General features: G+C 32.3%; 1 protein-coding gene across 1 annotated transcript in view; it reads right to left on the bottom strand.

Moving 5' to 3' along the window:
- The window catches only part of LOC145284968 (uncharacterized), a 421,732-nt gene that overhangs the window by 221,406 nt on the left and 177,458 nt on the right, over positions 1-22,868 (bottom strand). The window contains exons 10-14 of the mRNA XM_080134072.1: positions 18,689-19,114; positions 12,820-12,843; positions 8,649-8,919; positions 6,530-6,822; positions 287-313 (exon numbers count right to left, since the gene is read on the bottom strand). Of these exons, the coding sequence (XP_079990198.1) occupies positions 287-313; positions 6,530-6,822; positions 8,649-8,919; positions 12,820-12,843; positions 18,689-19,114 (1,041 nt within the window). The remainder of the gene's footprint in view (positions 1-286; positions 314-6,529; positions 6,823-8,648; positions 8,920-12,819; positions 12,844-18,688; positions 19,115-22,868) is intronic.

Below are 22,868 nucleotides of genomic sequence, written 5' to 3'. Positions count from 1 at the left end.
TTTGTAAAGTCGTCTAATATCGATTCCTCTCTGATGACGATTTCTCGGTGATGAGTTGCAGTGACAACAAGCCCCACCAAATTCTCAGTATTTTCTCATTCAGTGGATGTTTATTTTTTTGGTTTCTGTTTTATAGCTAGAGGAAATTGTAGAATTAATTATTTACCTAATGATATTATTTCTCAGTTTATCGTAATGGACATTTGATCGAGATAATTCCAGCTATATGGAAGACTTACTAGAAAAATCGAATTGAATAAAGAAATCGTTCAATATTGAAACTTACTCAAAGGTTTGCTGTCCTTGGGAATAACTGAAATGAGAAGATGGAAAATGTAAAAAGATCTCGTGATAATCATATTTATAAAAGTTATACGCAAAATTAAATAACTGTAAAGGTAAATATACAGAATTTACTAAGATAAAAATACAGAAATGACATGTACGGCAAAACAAAATAAGAGGCTTTCATTTTAATAAGTAATTTGTATATATATATATATATATATATATATATATATATATATATATATATATATATATATATATATATATCCGTTCTGAAATTATATAATTGCTTATTCGGTCATTTTTGTGTGAAACAGTTCAGTTTCTAATATATTTTACGTTGTTATAATTGGAAAAGCGTATTATGCAGTGTTATCATTTAATGTATTTAGCTTTCTCTTAAATATAACTTACTGGATTATTAGCCCCACGATAAGCAGAGAAAGTGGGATACGCTTAGTATTTCGTGAGGAAACCTATTCAATACTTTTGTAGCCTAAGAAAACAGTTAAAATTTTAGAGATTTAAAAGAAATTGATCGTTCAAAAGATGTGGCCGCGTGTGTATGTTTTTTATGCATACATGATAATTTAAGTATGTATTTTTCTGATTGTTTCACATATGTATGAGTGTGTATGTTTACATGTGTGTACTTAGTGTGTACATGTATGTGCATATGTGTTTGTATACGTATGTGTTTGTGTACGTATGTGTTTGTATACGTGTGGGTGTTTGTACGCGTGGGTGTTTGTATTTAGGCAACATTCTATTATTTATTTTATCAAATATCACACACAATTCATATTCCTGTTTTGTTTTCTGGCTGATCTAAATATCTCAGACCCTGCTGACTGGAGCACTTTCGAATCTGCCCGTCCAGCAGGTTATCCAGGCATCTTAAAACAGTGCCATAAGTAAACACCTTACTAACAAAAACTCTTGTCACCGTCTCCAATTTAGAAAACTTTTATAAGACCAACCAAATATTCCTAGCATAGTACATAACAGGCATAAATTTCATATGCTAAAAGCATTAGTAATGAAAACTAAGAAACAAATATTAATAAAAAAAACAATTTAAATAAAGCGATAACATTCTTCAAATTCCGTAAAAGTAACACCAATACGTAATGATTTATTGAGTAAAAGAACAATTCTGTTAATATAGATAGTAACGTTGAATCGATTGAGTGTTAATTATTCCTAATAAATAGCTCCTTTCTTGGGGAGGCCTCATGTTTTGACAAGCTTTTGGGCTTGACCTTATTCCTGATCTTAAATGGAACACGTACATTAAATCCGTTGCCAATGCCGCTGGAAAAATGGTGGGACCTTAGATATCTCACTCCTGATGCAATTCTCTATCTATTTAAGAGCCAGGTACGTCCAAGGATGGAGTACTGTTGCCACATTTGGGGAGGAGAGCTGCTAGAAAGGACTTTATTCTGCATTGGTAGGGTCAAAAATAAACTTCCTAGCCTCATAGGGGATGTCCTTTTCTCTTCCCTTCAACCTCTTTCTCACAGAAAAGATGTTGCGAGTTTGTCGCTGCTTTATCGTTATTTTCATGGCAAGTACTCGGCTGAGCTCCAATATAGGGTCCCCCTCGCCAAACTAGCACAAGAAACATCCGTCTAGCAGAAAACACAATCAATAATTTCCCCCACTCTTTATCTGTGCGTAAACCCAAACATAGATTCCATGAGCAAAACTGCTTTCTTAGAACTGCACGCCTATGGAATTGTCTTCTGTTTTGCTGCTTTCCAGCTGACTACAATATGGTTGTCTTCAAATCTAACGTAAACAAATTTTTCGTGAGCCGTTTCATATAAGTTAACAAATTTACACAATCTTCATTACTAACGATTACTATATTGTCCATTTTCTACTGCTTTAACCCTCATCCTCGAGTGGCCTCTTGGCCTTGATAAGTGGTGATACATATCTAAAAGAACAATACAGTCGAATACAAACCTATTTGGGTCACCACTCATTTTCGCAGCTGGATACATCGGTTCTCACTTTAAGCAAGAACATTTAGAATATTAGAAATGATCAAACCTAAAATACACAGACAGGAATAGGCATATATATATATATATATATATATATATATATATATATATATATGTATGTGTGTGTGTGTGTGTGTGTGTGTATATACATATTTCTCTGTAGAAATATATTTTCTTATAATATGTATCAATCCTTATTTAAGAAGCTCAATGTAATTACAGAGCAATATAGAGAATAAATGACAAAAACTTATTTTCCAAAATTCGTGATATTGACCATCTTATAATTTATTACTTTAATTCAGTTGACTTATACAATTCTTGACAGTATGTACAAAACAGATACTGTCAAGAATTTTATAAGTCAACTGATATAAAGGAATAAATTATAATTAAGATGGTCAACATCACGAATTTTGGAATATAACTTTTTGTTATATATATATATATATATATATTTTTGTTATATATATATATATATATATATATATATATATATATATATATATATATATATAGTGCAAATTTTTGTTGAAAATTCAAAGACTCACGTTTTCTTTTTTATAACCTTCGTTTATTTCCTGGAGTTTTCCATTACAGCTGTTTCATTAATAGGTTGGCAATTTTACGATTTATATTTCCGTAAAAATATCCTGTCCCCATAAACTTCTTCAGATGTCTATCCATTATATTTTTAGAAGAAATGGTATATTTTTAACATGCTGGATATCGTATTCGGGTAAAAAGATTTCCACAGCCATGCTTCCTTACTCCCTCCATCTTTTGGTGTTATGTAAAGATAGTTTTCCGTTTTGACCCGTACTTTCCTATTTTTATTTTTTATTTATTAATTATTTATTTTTGTTTTAATTTTCCCCTTTTTTCCTATTTGTTTTTCCCCATTATCATATAATTTTATATAATTTTATTCCTATATTTATGTGTGTTTATTTTGATATTGTTTCCTTGATTAGTGTTTGAATTCGTATTATATTACCTGATGCAGGGGAGGTGACTCTCGTGGTATACTTTTTTATCTAGGATTACCTCCCTTGCATTTTTATTCCCTAATCTGCTCTAGTGCGCGAAATTAAATAGTTGTTTCTGTGCAAACACACGTGGATTACATCTAGTCTTTCGTTTAATATTTTTTCTTTGGATATTAGTATATGGTATAATTCTATTATACATAGGTTGCATCTTTTCGATTTGCTAGGTTTATATTTTTCTCCTTCATCAATTATTGACCATCTTAATTTATATTCAGTTTTATTTTCCTTTAATTCCTTAATCCATACTGCTAAAGTGGTTGAGTTTTTCTTTGTTTTGTTTTTTTGTTGTTTTCGTTATTACTATTGGTTCTGTTTCTATTATAGTAGTTGCGGTGCGGTTGTCACTATTGTTATATATATATATATATATATATATATATATATATATATATATATATATATATATATATATATATAGGTGTCATTAAAAAGTTGTGAATTTAAATAGATTCTTTATATTCTATGATATCTTCCTGTAATGTTAACGTAATCTGACCAAGACATTTTTAAAACCAATGCAACATTCAAAAACATCTTTATTCATAAAAAATAATGTCTTTTAAATGTTGCCCATTATCAGCTTCGCATATTGTTGTTCTTTCCAAAATATTATTGCTGACAAATTGCAGAATCGCTGATTTGCGATTTCACTCCCTAATTTCGTGCCGCGAGCTGGCAGACATCGATACGTCAAAACCCAAACCGCGCAATAATTAAAGGAAAACACCAGGAACAAAATAAAAGGCTTAAATAACAATCCAGAGATTCTGCAATTTGTCATGAATAGTGTTTTGGAAAGAGCACAAATAAGCGAAGCTGAAAATGGACAACATTTAAAACATGTTTGAATTTGCATGTTTTAAATTTATGATACCTTAGTCAGATTGTGTTAAAATTAGAGAAAGATATCATAAAAAATAAAGAATCTACTTAAGTTCAAAAGCCCTCAGTAACTTTTTGAGCACCCTAGACGTACCTAATATAAGTCTTCTTCCATGCTAATAACCCATAATACATATGATTAAATAAACACCGACTTTCAATCACTTCTATATTCTTCCCGATAATATAGAGGCGCAGAGGCACACATATATTGATCGCAACATGCCATACGTGGTATATACCCACATACATTTTGCAATAAAAGCTGTAGTCCTCCTCTATCGCAGAGATCACTGTAGTTCTCCCGTTTCCCTTTTCCCGCAGTTCCAATATATTATCACTCTCCTCTCACGCACAATTATTTCGCTCCTATCGCTAAACGTCGCATGTTACTTAATATCTTACCTAATATCGTCTCTCCTCTTCTGATAAGAAGCATTAGGCTTCGAAATACTATGGTATAAATCCTATACCCCTTCATTCGTGTATCATTGTTATTGGATAAACGAATAAATTCGCATGCAGTATTATATATTTTTATACTGTTTTTTTTTCTAATTTTGTGTAGTCTTTATAAGCCCCGTAGTAATTTCTTGAAGTCTGCATCATCCCGATAAGTCTCCGTTTAAAAAATTGATCGATCTTATTTTTTTCGCCCATATATATATATATATATATATATATATATATATATATATATATATGATTATTATGGGATATTTACTTACCCATTGATTGATTTTTCCAAATACTATATTAATCATCAGACTGAAAAGTAAGGCTAGTTATGTACGTTTTCAATATATTTTTTAACCTAAATTGTGTTTCATGGTTTACATTCATTTGGTTCTACGTCAAGAATATATATATATATATATATATATATATATACTTGTTTATTGTTATATAAACATGTTTACATCTCGCTGCTACAAACAGCCATTTGTTTCAATCAAATAACAGATATCATCAGGCAGCGACTTGACTATTCAACCCGAATAGTCAAGTCACTGCCTGATGATATCTGTTGTTTGATTGAAACCAGTATAAACAAGTATTATCAGCTCTTTTTATTGAGCACTATCTAACAACCTCGTTGAATTCACTAGTCTATTACTTTTGAAAAAAAACACCCGAGTATATATATATATATGTGTGTGTGTGTGTGTGTGTGTGTGTGTGTGTGTGTGTGTGTGTGTGTGTGTGTGTGTGTGTGTGTGTGTGTGAACATATATAGAGTTCAGTATAAGTGAATAAAGATCTACTTATTTAAGAGATGAAATATACTGTTTTCATATAAAACTTAACAAAAAATAATAAAAAAAATTATTATTCTAATATAAATCATGTTGTTTGCTAATCTTTCATGAAATGAGCTGCATATTTCATGTATAGGTTTACATCACTTGTGTAATTATATCTTTATAATATGTTTCTCAAGGTTAACGATGATTACAAACCCATGCATGTGTGCGTACGTGCGTGTGTTGATATACACTACAATAGATATTTTAACAACGTTGAAAAATTACTAGACGTTTTTGACAATTAGTAAATGATCGATTTAAAAACGAATGCGTAATAAAATATGTTCATTATCCATAAATACTCTTTTGTTCGTCATATCTATGACATAATGAATAAAATAAACGTTGCGTAGCACTATCTTCACTGAAGTGCCTTGGCCAAATACGTTATTGGTGTATCTTAGTATGTAGTGCATTGTGTAAATGTAGTGCATTAGTGATCTTTTATACCAACGCATTTCAGGTGAAAATATGAGGACATACTTGAAAAATAATTGTATATTAAAATAGAATTTATAGACATATTAAGTTGTATATGTTTTAATGTTAAAATTTGTATAACCAATGCCGTATCACAAAATACTTATCTCCTTTGATTTAAATTGACTTAAATGAAGGGTCAGACATTTTAAGCGGAATATAATTATATATGATTAATGTTAAAATATAAACTAGCAGACCTGCTTGGTTAATTCCCGATCTTTTAAAATTAATACTATAAAGTACGTAATATTTTTTTCACCTGAAATGCGTTGATTTAAAACATCACCAATCTTCAGAAGCGAACAAACATTTTATTCACACAAACATTATTCGCATACAATTGCGATGAATGATGTTTAATAACAGCAATTTATAACATCAAAGTCAATAATTAAAATTCTAGGTTTAAAAATAATCAAAAGCAATTTTTAATTATAAACTCAACCTATTTGAAAAATACAAATATTGACATTGTTTTTCTATTAAACTTGATAATACTTACCTTTGCATGTTTTATTTGCAAGCGAATTAACAATAGATTCCAATGCAAGGAAACTTTTAAGACTAATCATGTGTTTTTCAACCGGTTTTGAGGCGATCGACGCAAGTTCGGCCTTGTTAATGTGCGAAGTGATTCCAATCGCAAACATCATGATATTATCTCGTTGTGCAGCTTTGGATTCCTCACGTGTCTTCCACGTTTGTTGCGATCGTCCATCAGTTATGACAACGGCGATTTTTGGAACACCTACTCTGTACCCACTGGCTCTTGCGAACATATTGTAATGCATGAAACTGAAAGACACACGTAAATGGCATGATATTGATATTAGTATATAGGAATATAATCAAGCCTTTATATATATATATATATATATATATATATATATATATATATATATATATATATATATATATATAAAATAACCAATGAATTTTTACTAGGTTCATACATGATTTATCAATGCCAAAGTAGAGCATGATATACTTTTTCTTTGTTTTACATAATCATTACTATGTCGCCACACATTCATAAGCATGTTTCGGCCATTCAGTCACTAGTAACTAGAGATCTCTTCAGGCGATGTTGCATATATATATATATAAAAGCTTAGTTACGGATTATGCTTTAAAATAAGCAACATCGTCTGAAGAAGTCTCTAGTTACAAGTAACTGGTTAACCAAAACATGCTCATGAATGTGTGGCGACATATTAATGCTTGAGTAAAACAGAAGTAAATATTCTTATAAATAGATACGAACGCACAGACAAACACACACATACAGTAAAATAGAGAAAAATTATACATTATTTAGCCATACAAAAGATTAAGTAGTTTTTAAAAGCAGTAGCTTTAGTCGTAGAAATTTAATTATTACAATAGTAGTAGTAGTAGTAGTAGTAGTATATTGTTTTTCTATCCTTCGTCACACAATATTGGGCAGTAATTGGAATAGTTCCGTCAGACACATACACACACAAACACACACACACACGCATATATATATATATATATATATATATATATATATATATATATATATATATATATATATATATAGTCATAAGCCTGATGAATATTAGCGTGGATGAAACCCGGAATATTCTGTGTAGCTTAATCGCCATATATATTTTATAACTAGCTCTAGCTACGTATTAGCATTGTTGAAGTAAATACTTAAAGTTTACGCATAAATCTATACTTTCGTATATTAATTTATGTGGTTAAATGAAGTAATGATATATATATATATATATATATATATATATATATATATATATATAATTTTTTATCGCTTAATCAGGAATAAATGCAATAGTTAATATCAAATTTTTAGGTTTTATGCAAAAGAATGTATAAGTTCTTTTTTCGGCCAACAAGTTTTTTTCTAATAAAATGAAAACTTTTTAAATAGCAATTAAAACATGCATATATTTCTAAATAATCGACAAAAATTATAGTAATATGGTTGATTGATTTACAGCATATCAACCCTTTTCAGATTATTTAATGGCGAATCCAGTGATTTAAGAGAAAAACATTTTAATACAATATTTTTTTTCAAGTCGGTTTCTATAAAACCCATAGTTGGGACCCTAACAGATACGACCACTCCGGGCCAGAGTGGACCTGGGAGCTATGGTAATTAAAGTGTGGCTCCACACCTCCCAAAGCTCGCAAGCTGGGGCCTCATCATCGGATATAGTTTAAGGTCATATCCAGGACTGATAAAAATTATAGAACTATAAAGCTTTAGTATTAAACTATTGAGCTATCTAGATGACCTTTGTTATTTACTTATATATTTGAATATTATCAGAATTAGTACAAAATATATATTGATACATATATATATACGAAGTGCCTTCAGTAAGTATCCAGACTTTTTTTCATAAAGGCATTTAAAATGGCGTAGACTCTTGAAAATTCAGTATGTTATTGATATACATTTTATGAAATGACTGACCAATTTTTATGATTTCAGGTCAAAATGAACAGTTCAGGTAATCGATATAATTAGAATTAATAATTCTTATCCCAAAAATTAAAAAATAATCATGTAATGTCTTTTAAAAGAAGGAATATTTTGTTATGAATATAAACAATGTATTTCCTACCTGATTGCAGAACCAGTTGCTGTGTTTCCAGGTGTATATTTGACATTATTAATGGCGTTTTTCAGTTGAGTTATGTTTGAATATTTGTTCAGATTGAATTCCAGGAAATTTCTGCTGTTGTATCGTACCATCCCAACTTGCATCGCTTGAGGACCGATTTCAAATTTGCCCACGAGCGAGTTAATAAATGAAAGCATCGTCTCAAAGTTATGCTGGCCAACACTTGCAGACGAGTCAACAACAAACACAATATCGGCAGCCAACGTGCAAACTTTTGTGAAGAAAAAAGAAAAGAAAAATGATGATTTCTATGAGGTTAAAATAAAGTTAATATTTTTTAATAAATTGATATTAAAGAACACGAGAAGAAAGCCATATTTTAGTCACCTTCGTCCCGGCTTGGGTCGGATTTGTAATTGTGTTTGTCTATATGAAAAATTAGACCTATATCGGTAATAAGACTACCGGAATGTTTCCTCCGGCAAAGTGGTTGTGTAGTGCATCTGATGTTTGACTATTTTTGTTATAGCTTGCGACAAAATCGCTTGGCAAATAATCACAGAACAAAATCAACATTTCAGTCGAACTTATAACTGATTTAATTTTGTATATACGGTATAACTCCTATAATTTGAACATCAGCTTCGTTCAAATTAGAGGATGCTGTTCAAGTTTCGTGATAAAAAATGTGCTGCAGTTAACATTAATCTTCTAAGAATTAAGAAATAATAAATAAAATTCATTGCTATATGATACTTCAAGTATATATAAAGTTGAGTTTACGATATATTGCAAGTAAGAATTGTTAAATATTATTACCAGGAACAAAAACATTGAAAATAAATTAAATCTACTCTTACTTGTTAGGTATTTATTACCTAAGTTATCATCTACAGAAATCATACATTTATCTAAAATACAGTTTTTTTTATTTATTCATTGAATGAGTCTCATTGCAGTTTTTATTTTTATCGATTGAGCTCTCGGGTGCTGCCATTGTATTCCGTAAACGATCACGAAAATCTACAATGTATTGGTTCTATAGCTTCTTAATGATTATATCTATTCGGAGTAACATTGCTTGCAAAACATAGTTGTCACTAAATATTGTGTTTTTTCTATAAATGTTATAACCGTCTCCATGGAGTTTTGTTTCGTGATAAGGGCTGTCCCTTTTTCATGTAAGTATAAAAAATAGAGAGATTTAGTTAAAATAAAAATAATGTCCAGTAAATTGTTGATTCTGATGAAATAAATAATGAATAAACTATTCATTATTAGAAAGAATGTGGATAATAAAATATGGGTTAAATGAATTAGATATGTAGGTTGAATTCCTTTGTGAAAATAACAAAGGAAAAATGGGAAATCAGAATGTTCGGAAACGTGCAGGTTGCGCATGTTGATGGCATGTGAATTGTGGTCACGTTGGCCGGACATGCATGGATTTCTCAATATAGGAAGTGAGAGTTAGTTAGTTAGGAGAAATCAGAAGAAGGGAGGCAGAGAGCCAGAGTCAGACGAGAGTTTGACCAGGGAAGAGAAGGTTCAGTTCGAACCTTGACCTCTGGAAGCGAGAGGGATTTAAACAGAAAAAGATGTAAAGAAAGAACCTTTGAATTCCTGAATGCAAAGCCATTGACCGGTCAAGGGAAGAATAAATGCTCATCATGTTTTTTTTATAACTGCCGTCTCCTGTGTCCATCATTACATCAAAAAGGTATTGTCTATTTATGTGTACAAACTATTTGAAATTCATCATCTAAAAAATATATGTTTAGAAAGTATATGTGTCGTTCTATTTATGTTATATAAACACTCCCGTTCATACGAACTGTCAAAGCATAAATACCAACCTGTCAATCCATCGGCATAAATGCCAACCTATCGGTCTGTCTATCTAGATATGAAAACACCTTCTCAAAATGTATTTATATGCAATCTCTCTCATTTATAAACTCTCACTCTCTCTTTATATATACGTGTTAATGTTTCCATATCTCACAACATGATCACACACATTAACCTCAAAGATCTCTTACTTCCATGAACACTTTTAAGACTCTTACTTTTCTTATAAGAACACTTAATAATAATAATAGAATAATATAACAGTTTTCTGCATCATCCCAATATATTGCTTCATCAAAGTGTTCTTGGTTATTTAGCTTAGGGTCAAGAGAATGGGAGCTGTCGCTATTTTCATCACCATTACTGCTTTCAGGATATTGATCAGTAGTTTCCACATATTGTTGCAACCACATTTCAACATCATTTGCATTAAGTGATTTAAGAATAGCGTGACTGGTCGGTTAGTTTGGTTTCAAGAACTTTTTCTAGACCAGATGTATTCTCTGATTCTTTTAGTTAGCGTAATGAATCATGATCGCTTAATGATATTTAGATTTGTTTTTTGTTTTTTTGTTTTATGGCATATAAATATTTTCAAAACATTTAAAAAATGTTGTATTTTTTTTCTATCTTCAAATATTTACTTATAGTGATTGGTTTGGTTGTACTGTTTTACAGCAACTCAACCGTACTTCATGTGATATTTAATGCCGAATCTAAATTATATACAAACATACACACATCTAACTTTATATAGAGATTAAGTAAAAAGAAACAAAAATATGGAAGTAAACCATGATTGTTTTGTGAATAAAGCTCATGATATTTACGCATTGTGTGTTTTTGATATGCATTTGATATTGCTTATACGCTGAGCAAGTAGGCATACCTTCCCAACTCTACAACAAATGCTTTGCTGAAACTTGCTTCCCGAATATCTGGAAGATGGCCTCTGTGATACTAATGTGCAAGCAGTTTGTGTAAGTCCCGACCCTCTCAATTATCGCTGTATCAGTCCTCTCCCGCTTTTTGCTAAAATCTTTGAGACGCGAATCAATCAAGCACTAGTCCACCATCTTGCAAAAGCTAATCTTCATTCTGACAAAGAGTGCGGATTTAGGCAATATCGTTCTATCGGAGATATTTTTACAGTCATCTTTGAATGCATACACCATGCAGTGGACAAGGCCGGTGGAGCCAGTGCTGTAGCCCTCGATATATCAAAGGCTTTTCACAACGTCTGATACGAGGGCTGCTAATAAAAATTAAATCATATAGTATAACTGGACGAATATTAAATATAATTAGATCCTTCACACACAAGAGGGGCATCCAGGTTGTGATTTATGAACGTTAATCCAAGCAGCGTAACATTAATGCGGAAGTGTCTCAGGGGTCGATCCCTGAACAACTATTATTCCTGATTTTCATCGATGACCTCCGCGATAAGTTTGTGTCCGAGTATGAATGAACAACGGATGTGCACAAATCCAAGACAATGGCTTAATCCTTAGAAAATGACATCCAAACGGTAGTGAAATTGGGACATAAATGAATGGTAGAATTTAATTCAAGACTAAGCTACTCTCCCGTTGCAATTACGCCTATAATCATAGATTATAGAATCAATCCTCTTTTGATTATTATATATTACGAGAAATGATTTTCCCTGTTAAATCATTTGCAAATCATAATAAAGAATAACAATGATAATATCGTTCATTAAATTCCGTCTGTGTTTGTTTACAATATCACGTCAGCTACTATTTAGGCTTGATGATGAATTCCTCGAAAATTTATACCGATTAATGTTTAGTTTTAAAATATGATAGAAATGATTTGCAGTAATTTTAAATAGAACTTTTTATTATATCGTAAATTGAACTCATTAATAAGAAAAAGTAAACTAAAATGGTGAGATAATCCGGGATCGAACAAGGAGATCCATTCGATCTGTAATCGATTATTCTACCATCAAGTTATATCTTCAGATTATAATGCACCCTTTTTTTAAAAAGAAATAATTCTCTAAGATTTAGTTATCTCCGTTAGCAAGTGTAACGTAGAATATTTCTTTGTAAAATGTATTCTTGTTTATCTATAAAGGACAAAAACTATTTCTAAGATTGCATTTTTCGATTTTTGATACTTATCGGATGGGTTTATGCGCAAAATATAACTCAGAACACTGCAAGACATATAAATTAGCTTTAAATTTGCAAAAGATGGAGTCAGCCGTTTCGGAACCTATAAGGAAGGAACTCACACACACACACACACAACGTGACTTTTATTTGATAGAAGAGACAGAGATACATACCAATTTCCTCTTTCTCCGGAGCAACTGAAATATAAAAAGCAAACGTAAAATATATGTAAACAAATAAACACTTACACAGACATTACAGAATTTTACACGTTGGTCAATATAAAGAATCACTGCTATCCCTCATCGACTTTTTGGATGTCTAATAGATTTGAAACCGGCATATCGTTTTCCATAGAACGTGACTTAGAAATAGTCATTTAGTATAACAATCGGTGTGGTTGTTTTTAAAATAAATTAAATAGTATAAAAAGGAAACGATTGGTTACTTATTGTTTAAATGTATTAAACTGATACATTTTTGACTTTTTGGTTTTCATTTAAAAACAATAGACATATTCAGACAGACATTAAGTAATAACCTCCAGCCGAAATCCATTAACAATATCAATCTATTTCGTGATAATGAGGTTCTATAATTATCTTAAATATAAAAGGTTTCTGTTTCTCTAATTAGCTGCATTATATATGAACTATTAAAAGTCTCATCCAACAAATCCATTATAATTTTCAACAATATACGTCGCGCTTTCGTTAAGTTTAAGACTATTTACATGAATGAAATTTGTTCGCACGCTAAATAAATTGCCAAAAGCTTAGTGCGTCCGTATTGACACATGGTCATCGTACCCTCAAAATTCTATTTCTCATCTTCGATTTTTGTTTTGTTTCATTGTGTATATGGTTTAGTATATGGTTTAGTATATGGTTTAGTATATGGTTAGGTAAGTTTAAAGTTATTTTATACATACACTAGAAGATTTACCGGGTGTTTCGCGGTATTAAACGTAACATGAACAAAGCTTCTTTCTTAGAACTGCACGCCTGTGGAACTCTGTTCCGTCTGCCTGCTTCCCTCCGGACTACAACTTGGATATCTTCAAGTCTAATGTTAACAAATTCCTAATGAACCGCCCCCCCTAATTAAACACTTCATCAAATCTCCTCACTAACGTAATGTACTTGCAATAACCCTTATCCCTGAGTGGCTTCCGGGCCTTGATAAGTGGTGATCACTGTGTAAAAAAAAAAACATTAAATTCCTTAATAAAATGAAGTAAAAAAAAACGAAAAGAAACTGAGACAACTTCATGCGAATATTATGTTTGTTTTTTTTTTTAATATTTCACTTCGTGTAAGTAAAAAATGCTCGAGCTGAGATCGAAACCCAAACCAAGACAAACAACCAAAACCAAGATAGTGAGCCAAGTACAATAACCATTAGACAAACCTGACACGCTCTTTAAACATCTTTTCAAATCTACTTTTTTAGCATAATGTGAACGATTCGGTGACGCGCAGTCGCAAGACAGATGAAAAACAGATAAATTTCGATGACCCCCTCCAAGTACCAATATTTCAAATTTGACCACTTTAGCAGCTCATTTTACCGGATGAAAACCGATTAAAACGTTTCCCACATGTCTAAACACCCTATATACCAAATTTTAAATCTGTAGATCATTATTTTAGTATATATGTTGAGCAGGTTCCTCCCTCACACATTAACACTTTTATAGATATATAGATTATTTGTTTTTCTGACTGCAGAAATTATTTGTCTCCCAAACAAAGTTTGTCACGCTTAATCATTGTCTTGCAAGCTGATAGTTAAGCTACAGTTTTAGTAATTCGTTGTGTCATAAATAATAGTCAGAGACGCTGACCGTGTAGAGATGGTCGGCCTCGCTGTTCCTCTCTTTTTCTTTATGTTTGTTGTAGTTGTGTCAGTTTGTATTTGTTTTTGTAAAAACGATTGTATAATAAAATGATGACAGCGTGTATATCATGACAACAAATGTCAGCTTTTACATTTTTCTTCGTTTTATTTTCTGCAGAGAATTACGTACTGTCAATAAACACGTGTGCTCGTGACGTAAAACAAAAGAAAAAAATTAAATTATTTAACAGTTAATTTGTACGTATAACTCGGAACTTTCAATCAAGCTTTAATTTTCAGTAGATATTAACTATTTTTACTTAAATTAATTCTTTGCTTTGTATATGTTTCAACGTCGTCTAGTAATACAACCCACTTCAGTACGATGTTATAACCTAACCCTTACAAATCATAAATTTCATAAGTAAAACCTTATTAACAGCAACTAATAGAATTATATTTCCTCTGATTTCATTATCGATCGAGAGGTAGGTGCTCAGCTATTTCTATAAATCTACCAAACTTGAAATACCAACAATCTTCAAATGCAATCTATTTCTTACTAAAATACGAGGTGCCTTTAATGAGTGTCCAGACATTTTTGTACAGGCATTTAAAACTGTCGTAGACTCTTGAAAATTCAGCATGTTATTGCTATAAATCTTATGATTTTAAGTTCAGACTAACAGCTACAACATAAATTGGAATACACCCTATTAAAACCCGGTTATCACAGCTGATTAATTTTAAATATACAATCTGGACGTGAAGACATTTTAGAAGAACGATATGCAAATATGCAATACAATTCTGTTTGAAACTTAGAAAAACTGCAAGAGAAAACTATGAAATGCTTCAGACTGCTTTTGGACATTTGTCACAAGAGTGTTCACAGAAGATTATGACTAATTTAGGCATCAAGACAATTCCTCACAACCTCTATAGTCTAGGCCTTGCTAGCTGTGAATTTTGGTCAATCACTAAACTCAAGGAAAACCTTAAAGGCTGTCGTTATGAAACAATTGAGGAGATGAAAGAGGCTGTGACGAAGGTCATTAACACACTCACACAAGTGATCATACTTTGGAGCTTAAAAATTGTTGGAATGGTGCAACGTGCATTGCAGCCGAGGGAGAGTATGACTACGAAGGGGATTAGAGTTTCATATGTGTATTATGAATAAAAGTATCTATACGCAAAAGACTGGAAACTTATTTGCTAACTCATAAAACAATGAATTTCAATTTGGTTTGTTCCTGCCAAAAAATGGCAGAAACATTTACACTTTCGAAAACGATAGAAAATCGAATTTGCCGATTAGTCACCTTATTCAGATTTAAAATGCCTAACGTGCCACATTAAAGGAAAAACAAAATAAAACAATCGTAGGCGTTCCCCATCGCCTTCTTTCGACAATATCTCATTATTCCTAGTTAGTTTCACCCCATTCATGTGATAAATTATAAGGTTTTGTAATATATTTTCGAAGATGCCTGACATCTACCGCAAATCACAAGCAGGAATATACCAATATTTCAAAAGAGCCTCGTGGTGAGACGCTTGCCCTACGCAGACACCTACCGTGAAATAAAGTAGAAGGAAAACAAATAAATCAATTTATTTCGCGAGTCATTAAACAGTGTACTGTTCTATTATATTTTCTTGAAGTTCTTATTCAACATAACTTCATTCATAAATCTGATGATAAATATTCAGTTAACATGAACCTTCGACATGCGTCCAACACGCAACCTTTTTATGTAGTTAGACTATCAGTGTGTATCTCTTTCATTGACTGAGAAACACTGACGTTTAGAATCGCAAATAGACACGTGTATCAGAAAAAAATTAATATTGAAAAACTTTTCGTATTATTTGGAATCTTCATAATGTTGCTTTTATCTTCGGTGTTATTTTCTCAAGATTTCAGACGATGTATCTTATAAAACTGGGAAATATTTATGTTAAACTCGGGCACTTTGCTTGGAATTTGCTAAAAATTTCAAATAAACACTTTCTTTAATCCCCGGGGTAGCATGCTCTCGCTTAATCAAGCTTGGTCGGAGTGAAGTCCTTGGCAATTCGCATTGAGTATCGCCTGTACTGAAGATTCGTCCATTAAACCATGAGAAGAGTGTAATTACAACTGAATTTTCCGAAGGATCCTTTACGCCACAGGGCACTGTGCAACATTCTAGTATAAACTTTAAATTAAATGTAGTTAAAAATTAGACTTTTCTGTAATTATAATGTAGGACTCTTTTATCGGATTCTTCCTAAGTGTTTGAGAGACAATTCGAAAGATTTTGCTTAGAATTTTGCCCAAGATCTTCATCGAATTGACTTGACTGAATGTTAATGTTTCTCTCGATTTCTATCAATACCGATTCAATAGGAACTTGTAAGTCGATTCTTTAAATTCTGGGTTTATTAAACTTATATATAGGGTGGTCAAAAAGTCAGGTAACATGTTAAAGGTAGAAAAAACAATATGGTCCATTATAATCTCTATTCGTTTAATATTATTTCTTGGATGAAATTTTTCCACAACGATGGATTGGTCGCCGTGGCCCAGTTGAGTAGCCAGCCAGATCTCCGGATCTTACCCCTCCTGATTTCTGGCTTTGGAGCTATGTAAAGAATAGCGTTTATGGCAAGAAGCCTGATACAATAGCGTCTTTAAAGTTATTTATTGAAGAGGAGATTGCGCGGATATCAGCTGACATGATTACACGTGTTACACAATCAGTGGTTAATCGTTTCCAGCGATTGATAGAGAGAAATGGACGACAATTAACAAAATAAACATATTTCATGTTTGTTTCATTTTATATTTCACTGTATGGTACTTAAATATACGTGTATTGCTAATATCGTCTTTCTTTAAAATGTTACCTGACTTTTTGACCACCCTGTAGATGTTAACAGCAAGGAATATAATCAAATAAACACATGATGATTGCATCTTTTGGACTAGTGGTTCCATGGTAACTGAACTTCTTACAAAGTTTCGACGTAACCTTAAAGTTAGTTAATCTTGTCGAACTCAGGATTCTTAATTTCTTACTTGGCGATTTCAGTTAGAAATTATAACTTAGCACTTTTATCCATTGTGACACAGGTCTGTGCGGACAATTAATAAAAAGTTATAATCAGTTTTATATGAAAGTATTATAGATGTTACCAGCTGGACGGCCAACGTTTCTCGGTCGCTTAAACATATTTGAATGCATGCAGATTGCGTATGTATTATTATGGAATCAATCGTCTATTGAATATTACATATTACGAGAAATAATTTGCCCGGTGGACTAATTAGCAAAAATATTAAAAAATAATAATGATGATAATGTCGTTCATCAAATTCCGTCTGAGTTTGTTTAAAATATCACATCAGATGATGTTTGGATTTGACGATGAATGCCCTGGAAAAGTCACTTCTGATTAATGTTCAGTTTTAAAATATGAAAACGAAGAAATAATTTCCTCTTCTTTTTTTCATAAATTGAACTCGTTAATAAGAAAAAATTAAAATAAAATGGTGAGGTACACCCGTCGGGTTGAAGGAGAGATCATTCGATCTGTAGTCAAATGCTCTTCTACTGAGCTATAATTTCAGATGACAATTATATCCGTTTTGTTAAGAAGAAATGATTTGCTAATATTTTATTAGTTCCCTTGGCAGGTGTAACATAAAATATCGAAGTGAACCGACACACATGCATACACACATACATACACACACACATAATAAAACATACACACACATACACACACATGCATACACACATACATACACACACACATAATAAAACATACACACACATACACACACATACATACACACATACATGCACACACATACACACACATACACACACAACGTGACTGTTATATAATAGTAGAGATAAAGATAATTTAATCCTCGGTACGAACTGTACGAAGCATACAATTCAGATTTACCTCAGATTTCTACCTGATTATGAGACAAAAAACGAGAACAAAGTACCATATTTTTAAAATAAATAAATTTTCCCAGTATCACCTATGGTTTGATGTAATAATTTCTTAAGTTTAATAAAATGCACTTGAAAATGTTCGGTGCTAACAGTATCGAAATTGCTATGAGAATAACACTCAGGATTTAATCCAAACTATACAAATATTGCTGGTTCGTAAATCTGAAATCAAAACAAATCTTACCTTTACAGGATTCCTGGGACAACAGTGGTGCAATTGATTTCAGTGAATCAAAGTTCTCTGCCTTGAAAACAAATCGATTTGATGGTTTATTAGCGATTGATTCTAATTGCTTATAATTAACACCGGGACCAATGCCAAGAGCGAACAATCTGATTCCTGCATCTTGGACTTTCTTAGCTTCGGCCATCACATCTAATGGGCCATTGGGTTTTCCGTCGGTAATGAGGATGCCGATGTGTGTGACATTTGGCCTCGCACCTGCAGCTGTGGTCATACTGTGTTCGCGTAATCGCTTTAAGGCTTTTCCCATATAAGTAAGTCCGGAATGAGAAGAGATCTTTCCAATGGCTTCTAACACACTGTAAGAATCCTTATACTTATTCATTGTAAATTCTGTTCGAGTCACAGCATCGAAAGTGTCAACACCTATACAATACACAAAAAAGAATAAACATTATTACAAAGAATTTATATATATATTTACATATAAAAATGTACGTGCACACGTATATATGTTTGCGTTATCGATTTTAGAAAGGAGAGTTATCTGTGTGTATATGTGTTTGTTTGTTTTGTTAAAAAAACAAAAATGCTGAATAAATACCCACAGATGACCGTTGCAGTGGATGAATAATATTTAAAGGTTATAAAAGTTCATTCTCTGGGGCTCAGATTTCGGCAGGGGGCACAGTTTGTTCAGTGTTATCATGTACTAATTTGAAAAGAAAATGTCGACTCTTTATTTTAGTAATCTATAATTTAAAAAACAGTTGTCTGAAACTAGAAAAAGAATAAGCTGGACGGAAAAGAAAAAAAGGCTGAGAGAAAAAGATAATGAGCCAGAAAGAAAGAATAGAGTAGTAGAAGTTTTAGTAGAAACGATTTAAACTTTTGCTATTAGCAAATCCAGATAGGTCTGCTAGTTTAATCTATGAGATAGAGTTCGACTTTTCTCTTATTGAGCGGAATATTTTTTAATTTAAAACTATGTATAACAAGTATTTCGTAGGTCACTTGTTTTTAAAGAAACATCTGTACATATTTTGAAACATGCAAAATGTTTCTTCTTGTCAGTCAATATTAGTTTTGTATTTTTTATAAAGAATACTGAGCTCAACGTTAAATAGTTTGACGAAAAGTTTGAAAGGAAAATAGTAACAATATCTATTATGATTAACGCTGATTTCTTAACTCAATACATCGCCTGCTCTAAATAATGTACGTTGTAGGGTGAAAACCTCATTTAAAGACATGTCTTTTAATGAAGTATACGTCCAGGTTTTGTGAGTAATATTGTTTAACATTTCATCTTTCAATTTTCAACGAAATTTAATCAACAGTAAAATATTTTCAATCCAAATGTAACGGACAAAAGACACCATTTATGTAAAAACTTAATATAGTCTTACTACTCCAGCAAAAGCGTATTAATAGCTAACATAGACGTGAAGTATGAGATTGGCTGTTTTTGTTGACATTGGTTTATATATCTTGTAAACTCATCTAAGAGATGAAAAACTGATGTAAAACCTTTGTCCTCTCGTCAGATGTTTTAGGTAAAGATGTCTTCTTGGTCCTGTCTGAAAATCTTCCTAGATAAGAAGATTTGAACAAAATATCCAGTTTCAAACCTGCCTGGAGAGGAGATACTACTTTTCAAACGATTGTCAAAATCAGAAAAAAATGAAACGTTTTAAGGTAGCCAAATTCGAAAAAAAATGTCCATTTCTCGGTGTCGAAAATGGTCCTTTTAATCATTTTCACCTTGTGGTTGCTCGTTCTTGGTTCTTAAACCTTATTTTCCATTGCTGTGTCAAATCAAAAAATGATAAATACATGTTGTTGTTTTTTACTATCAAACTAAAATCGAGCATCGCCCCAAACAATTAATTTTCTAACGTTTACAAAAATAGATGTATTTATTGCATGTTTTTAATAGTAAACTGAAAATAGAATAAAAAAAACTAACAGCTTAGATTTAAATCATCAGAATCAGGAATTTGGAACATAAATATTAATTTGAATCAAAACATATTGGGAACGTTCTATCACTAATAGATGCGTTATTACTGGCTTTGAGCATTTTCTGTGTTTAATATCAAGGCGTACACGTGTGATAACAGAGACAGTTTTACCCCCCCCCCTCCCCAGTGTTTGGTCTTATCTCTTAATTAGGACAACGAAATTTGTCCCACCATTTCTCTCTTTTTCTATTTCTATGCTCGATCAATTTGGAAACACTTGTTTTCGCTTAGATTTACATGATCAGCTGATCTTGTTTGAAAGTTAAAACTACAAATTTCACACCTATTCTGACTTTTTTCCGTTCATTATATGAGTCAGCTTAAAGTGTATTCAAGTATGACAAACGCTATTTTCATCGCCCTGTATATAGCTTGTTAAATCTGACTGCGGTTACCGGTTGAAAGGTAAAATTCTTTCGCATACGTAAGACACGGAAGTTTTTTTCTCCAAATTTACAGGCTATAAAAATCTGTGACTATAAGAGAGCAAGACCTGGTGCTACTTTACATAGAGTACATTATGGTCGATATTAACGCAAGCTTTCGACGCTACATCGATGCATTCTTACTGAAAACAACGAAATATTACATACGGACTGGATAATTGGGATTTTCTTTTACATTGAGGTCACCACTTATCAAGGCCCAGAAGCCACTCGGGGATAAGCGTTATTTTGTGGAAAGTAATCAATGGGATAGTGTTGCATTATTTATTAGTATTGGAGATTTGATAAAGTGTCATTACTTAAGGGGGCGGTTCATCAGGAATTTGTTTATGTTGGACTTGAAGACATCCATTTTGAAGTCAGGAGGGAAACAGGCAAGCGGTAGAGAGTTCCACAGGCGTGCAGTTCTAACAAAGAAACTTTGTTAATGGAATCTACGTTTTGATTTACGCACATATAAAGAGTGGGAAAAATTATTGACAATAGTTTCAGCCAGACGGGTGTTTATCGTGAAAGATTGGCTAGGGGGAACCAGCGATTGGATCTCAGACGAACATCTGCCATGGAAATAACGATAAAACAATGATAGGCTCGCAACGTCTCTTCCGTATGAGAGACGTTGCAGAGAAGACAAAAGGGCATCCCCCACTAAACCAGGAAGTGTATTTTTTACTCTGTCAAGGCAGGATAGGCTTTTAACAGCTCCTGTCCAGATGTGGCAGCAGTATTCGAACTTTAGACATGTAATCAAAGTTGATCTTAGGATTAAACATTTTCTATTTCCTAAACATGGCACAAATGAGGCGATTCAATGAGTCACAGGGGGCATTCTAGCATCTCTTGTCAGCCCCTGTCGTTTGTCTTTTGCAGCTGCTATTGCGCCTATGCGACAAGATTTCGCCGTTTCAACATAAGTCAGCTCAAACTATAGAAAACACCATAGCATTTAGAAAACATTGAAATATTAAAATAATCGCAACTAAAAGTAAGTATATAAACATGACCAGAAACGCATTGAGGCACAGAACTTAGATTCTCGTGATTTCTAGAGAAAATATAGTCGTGTGTTTAACGATAGATAAACATTTCTCCCGTCATGTAATTTCTATGGCAACGCATAAAACTGAACAGCTTGCATATTGGCTCGCTTTAATCACCACCTTGAATTCTAAAAACTACCTCATCATAAATATCTAAATACGAAAGGACACCACACAATGATCTGATCATGACTCCTTCCTGTGCTCTGTAAATCATAAAAAATTGACACATCCAAAGCATGTGGATCTGATCTTATCCCGATTATAAAGACAAAACATACTTTTTACAACCTTGACAGCTCGAAAACTGCCTCAGTGATATTGATTTTCAAAATGTATCCCGAGAAAAGCGATCTGCAAAATTAACGTCCCATCAGTTTCCACAACCCTTCGTTAAACTTGTAGAAGATTAATAAATCAATAGGTCATTTAACGTGTCGATAATACCTGGTATATATTTAAGTAAATTTTGTCCTATTCGTGATATTCTAATGGTCATCTCTGAATGCATCTACCATACACGGAATAAAACAGATAGAACTTAGTCGGTAACACTTGATATATTCGAAGCTTCCGACAAAGTTAAGCATTAATGTTCCTTAAAAAAATGTAATTGGTTCGATATTACTGGACGAACATGTAAAATAATCAAATTAATCTAAGTCAAAAG

Source organism: Euprymna scolopes, chromosome 9 (genome assembly GCF_053919585.1).
Source record: "Euprymna scolopes isolate OS-2025 chromosome 9, ASM5391958v1, whole genome shotgun sequence".
Classification (NCBI taxonomy): Eukaryota; Metazoa; Mollusca; class Cephalopoda; order Sepiida; family Sepiolidae; genus Euprymna; species Euprymna scolopes.
This window is presented reverse-complemented; position numbering and strand designations above follow the sequence as displayed.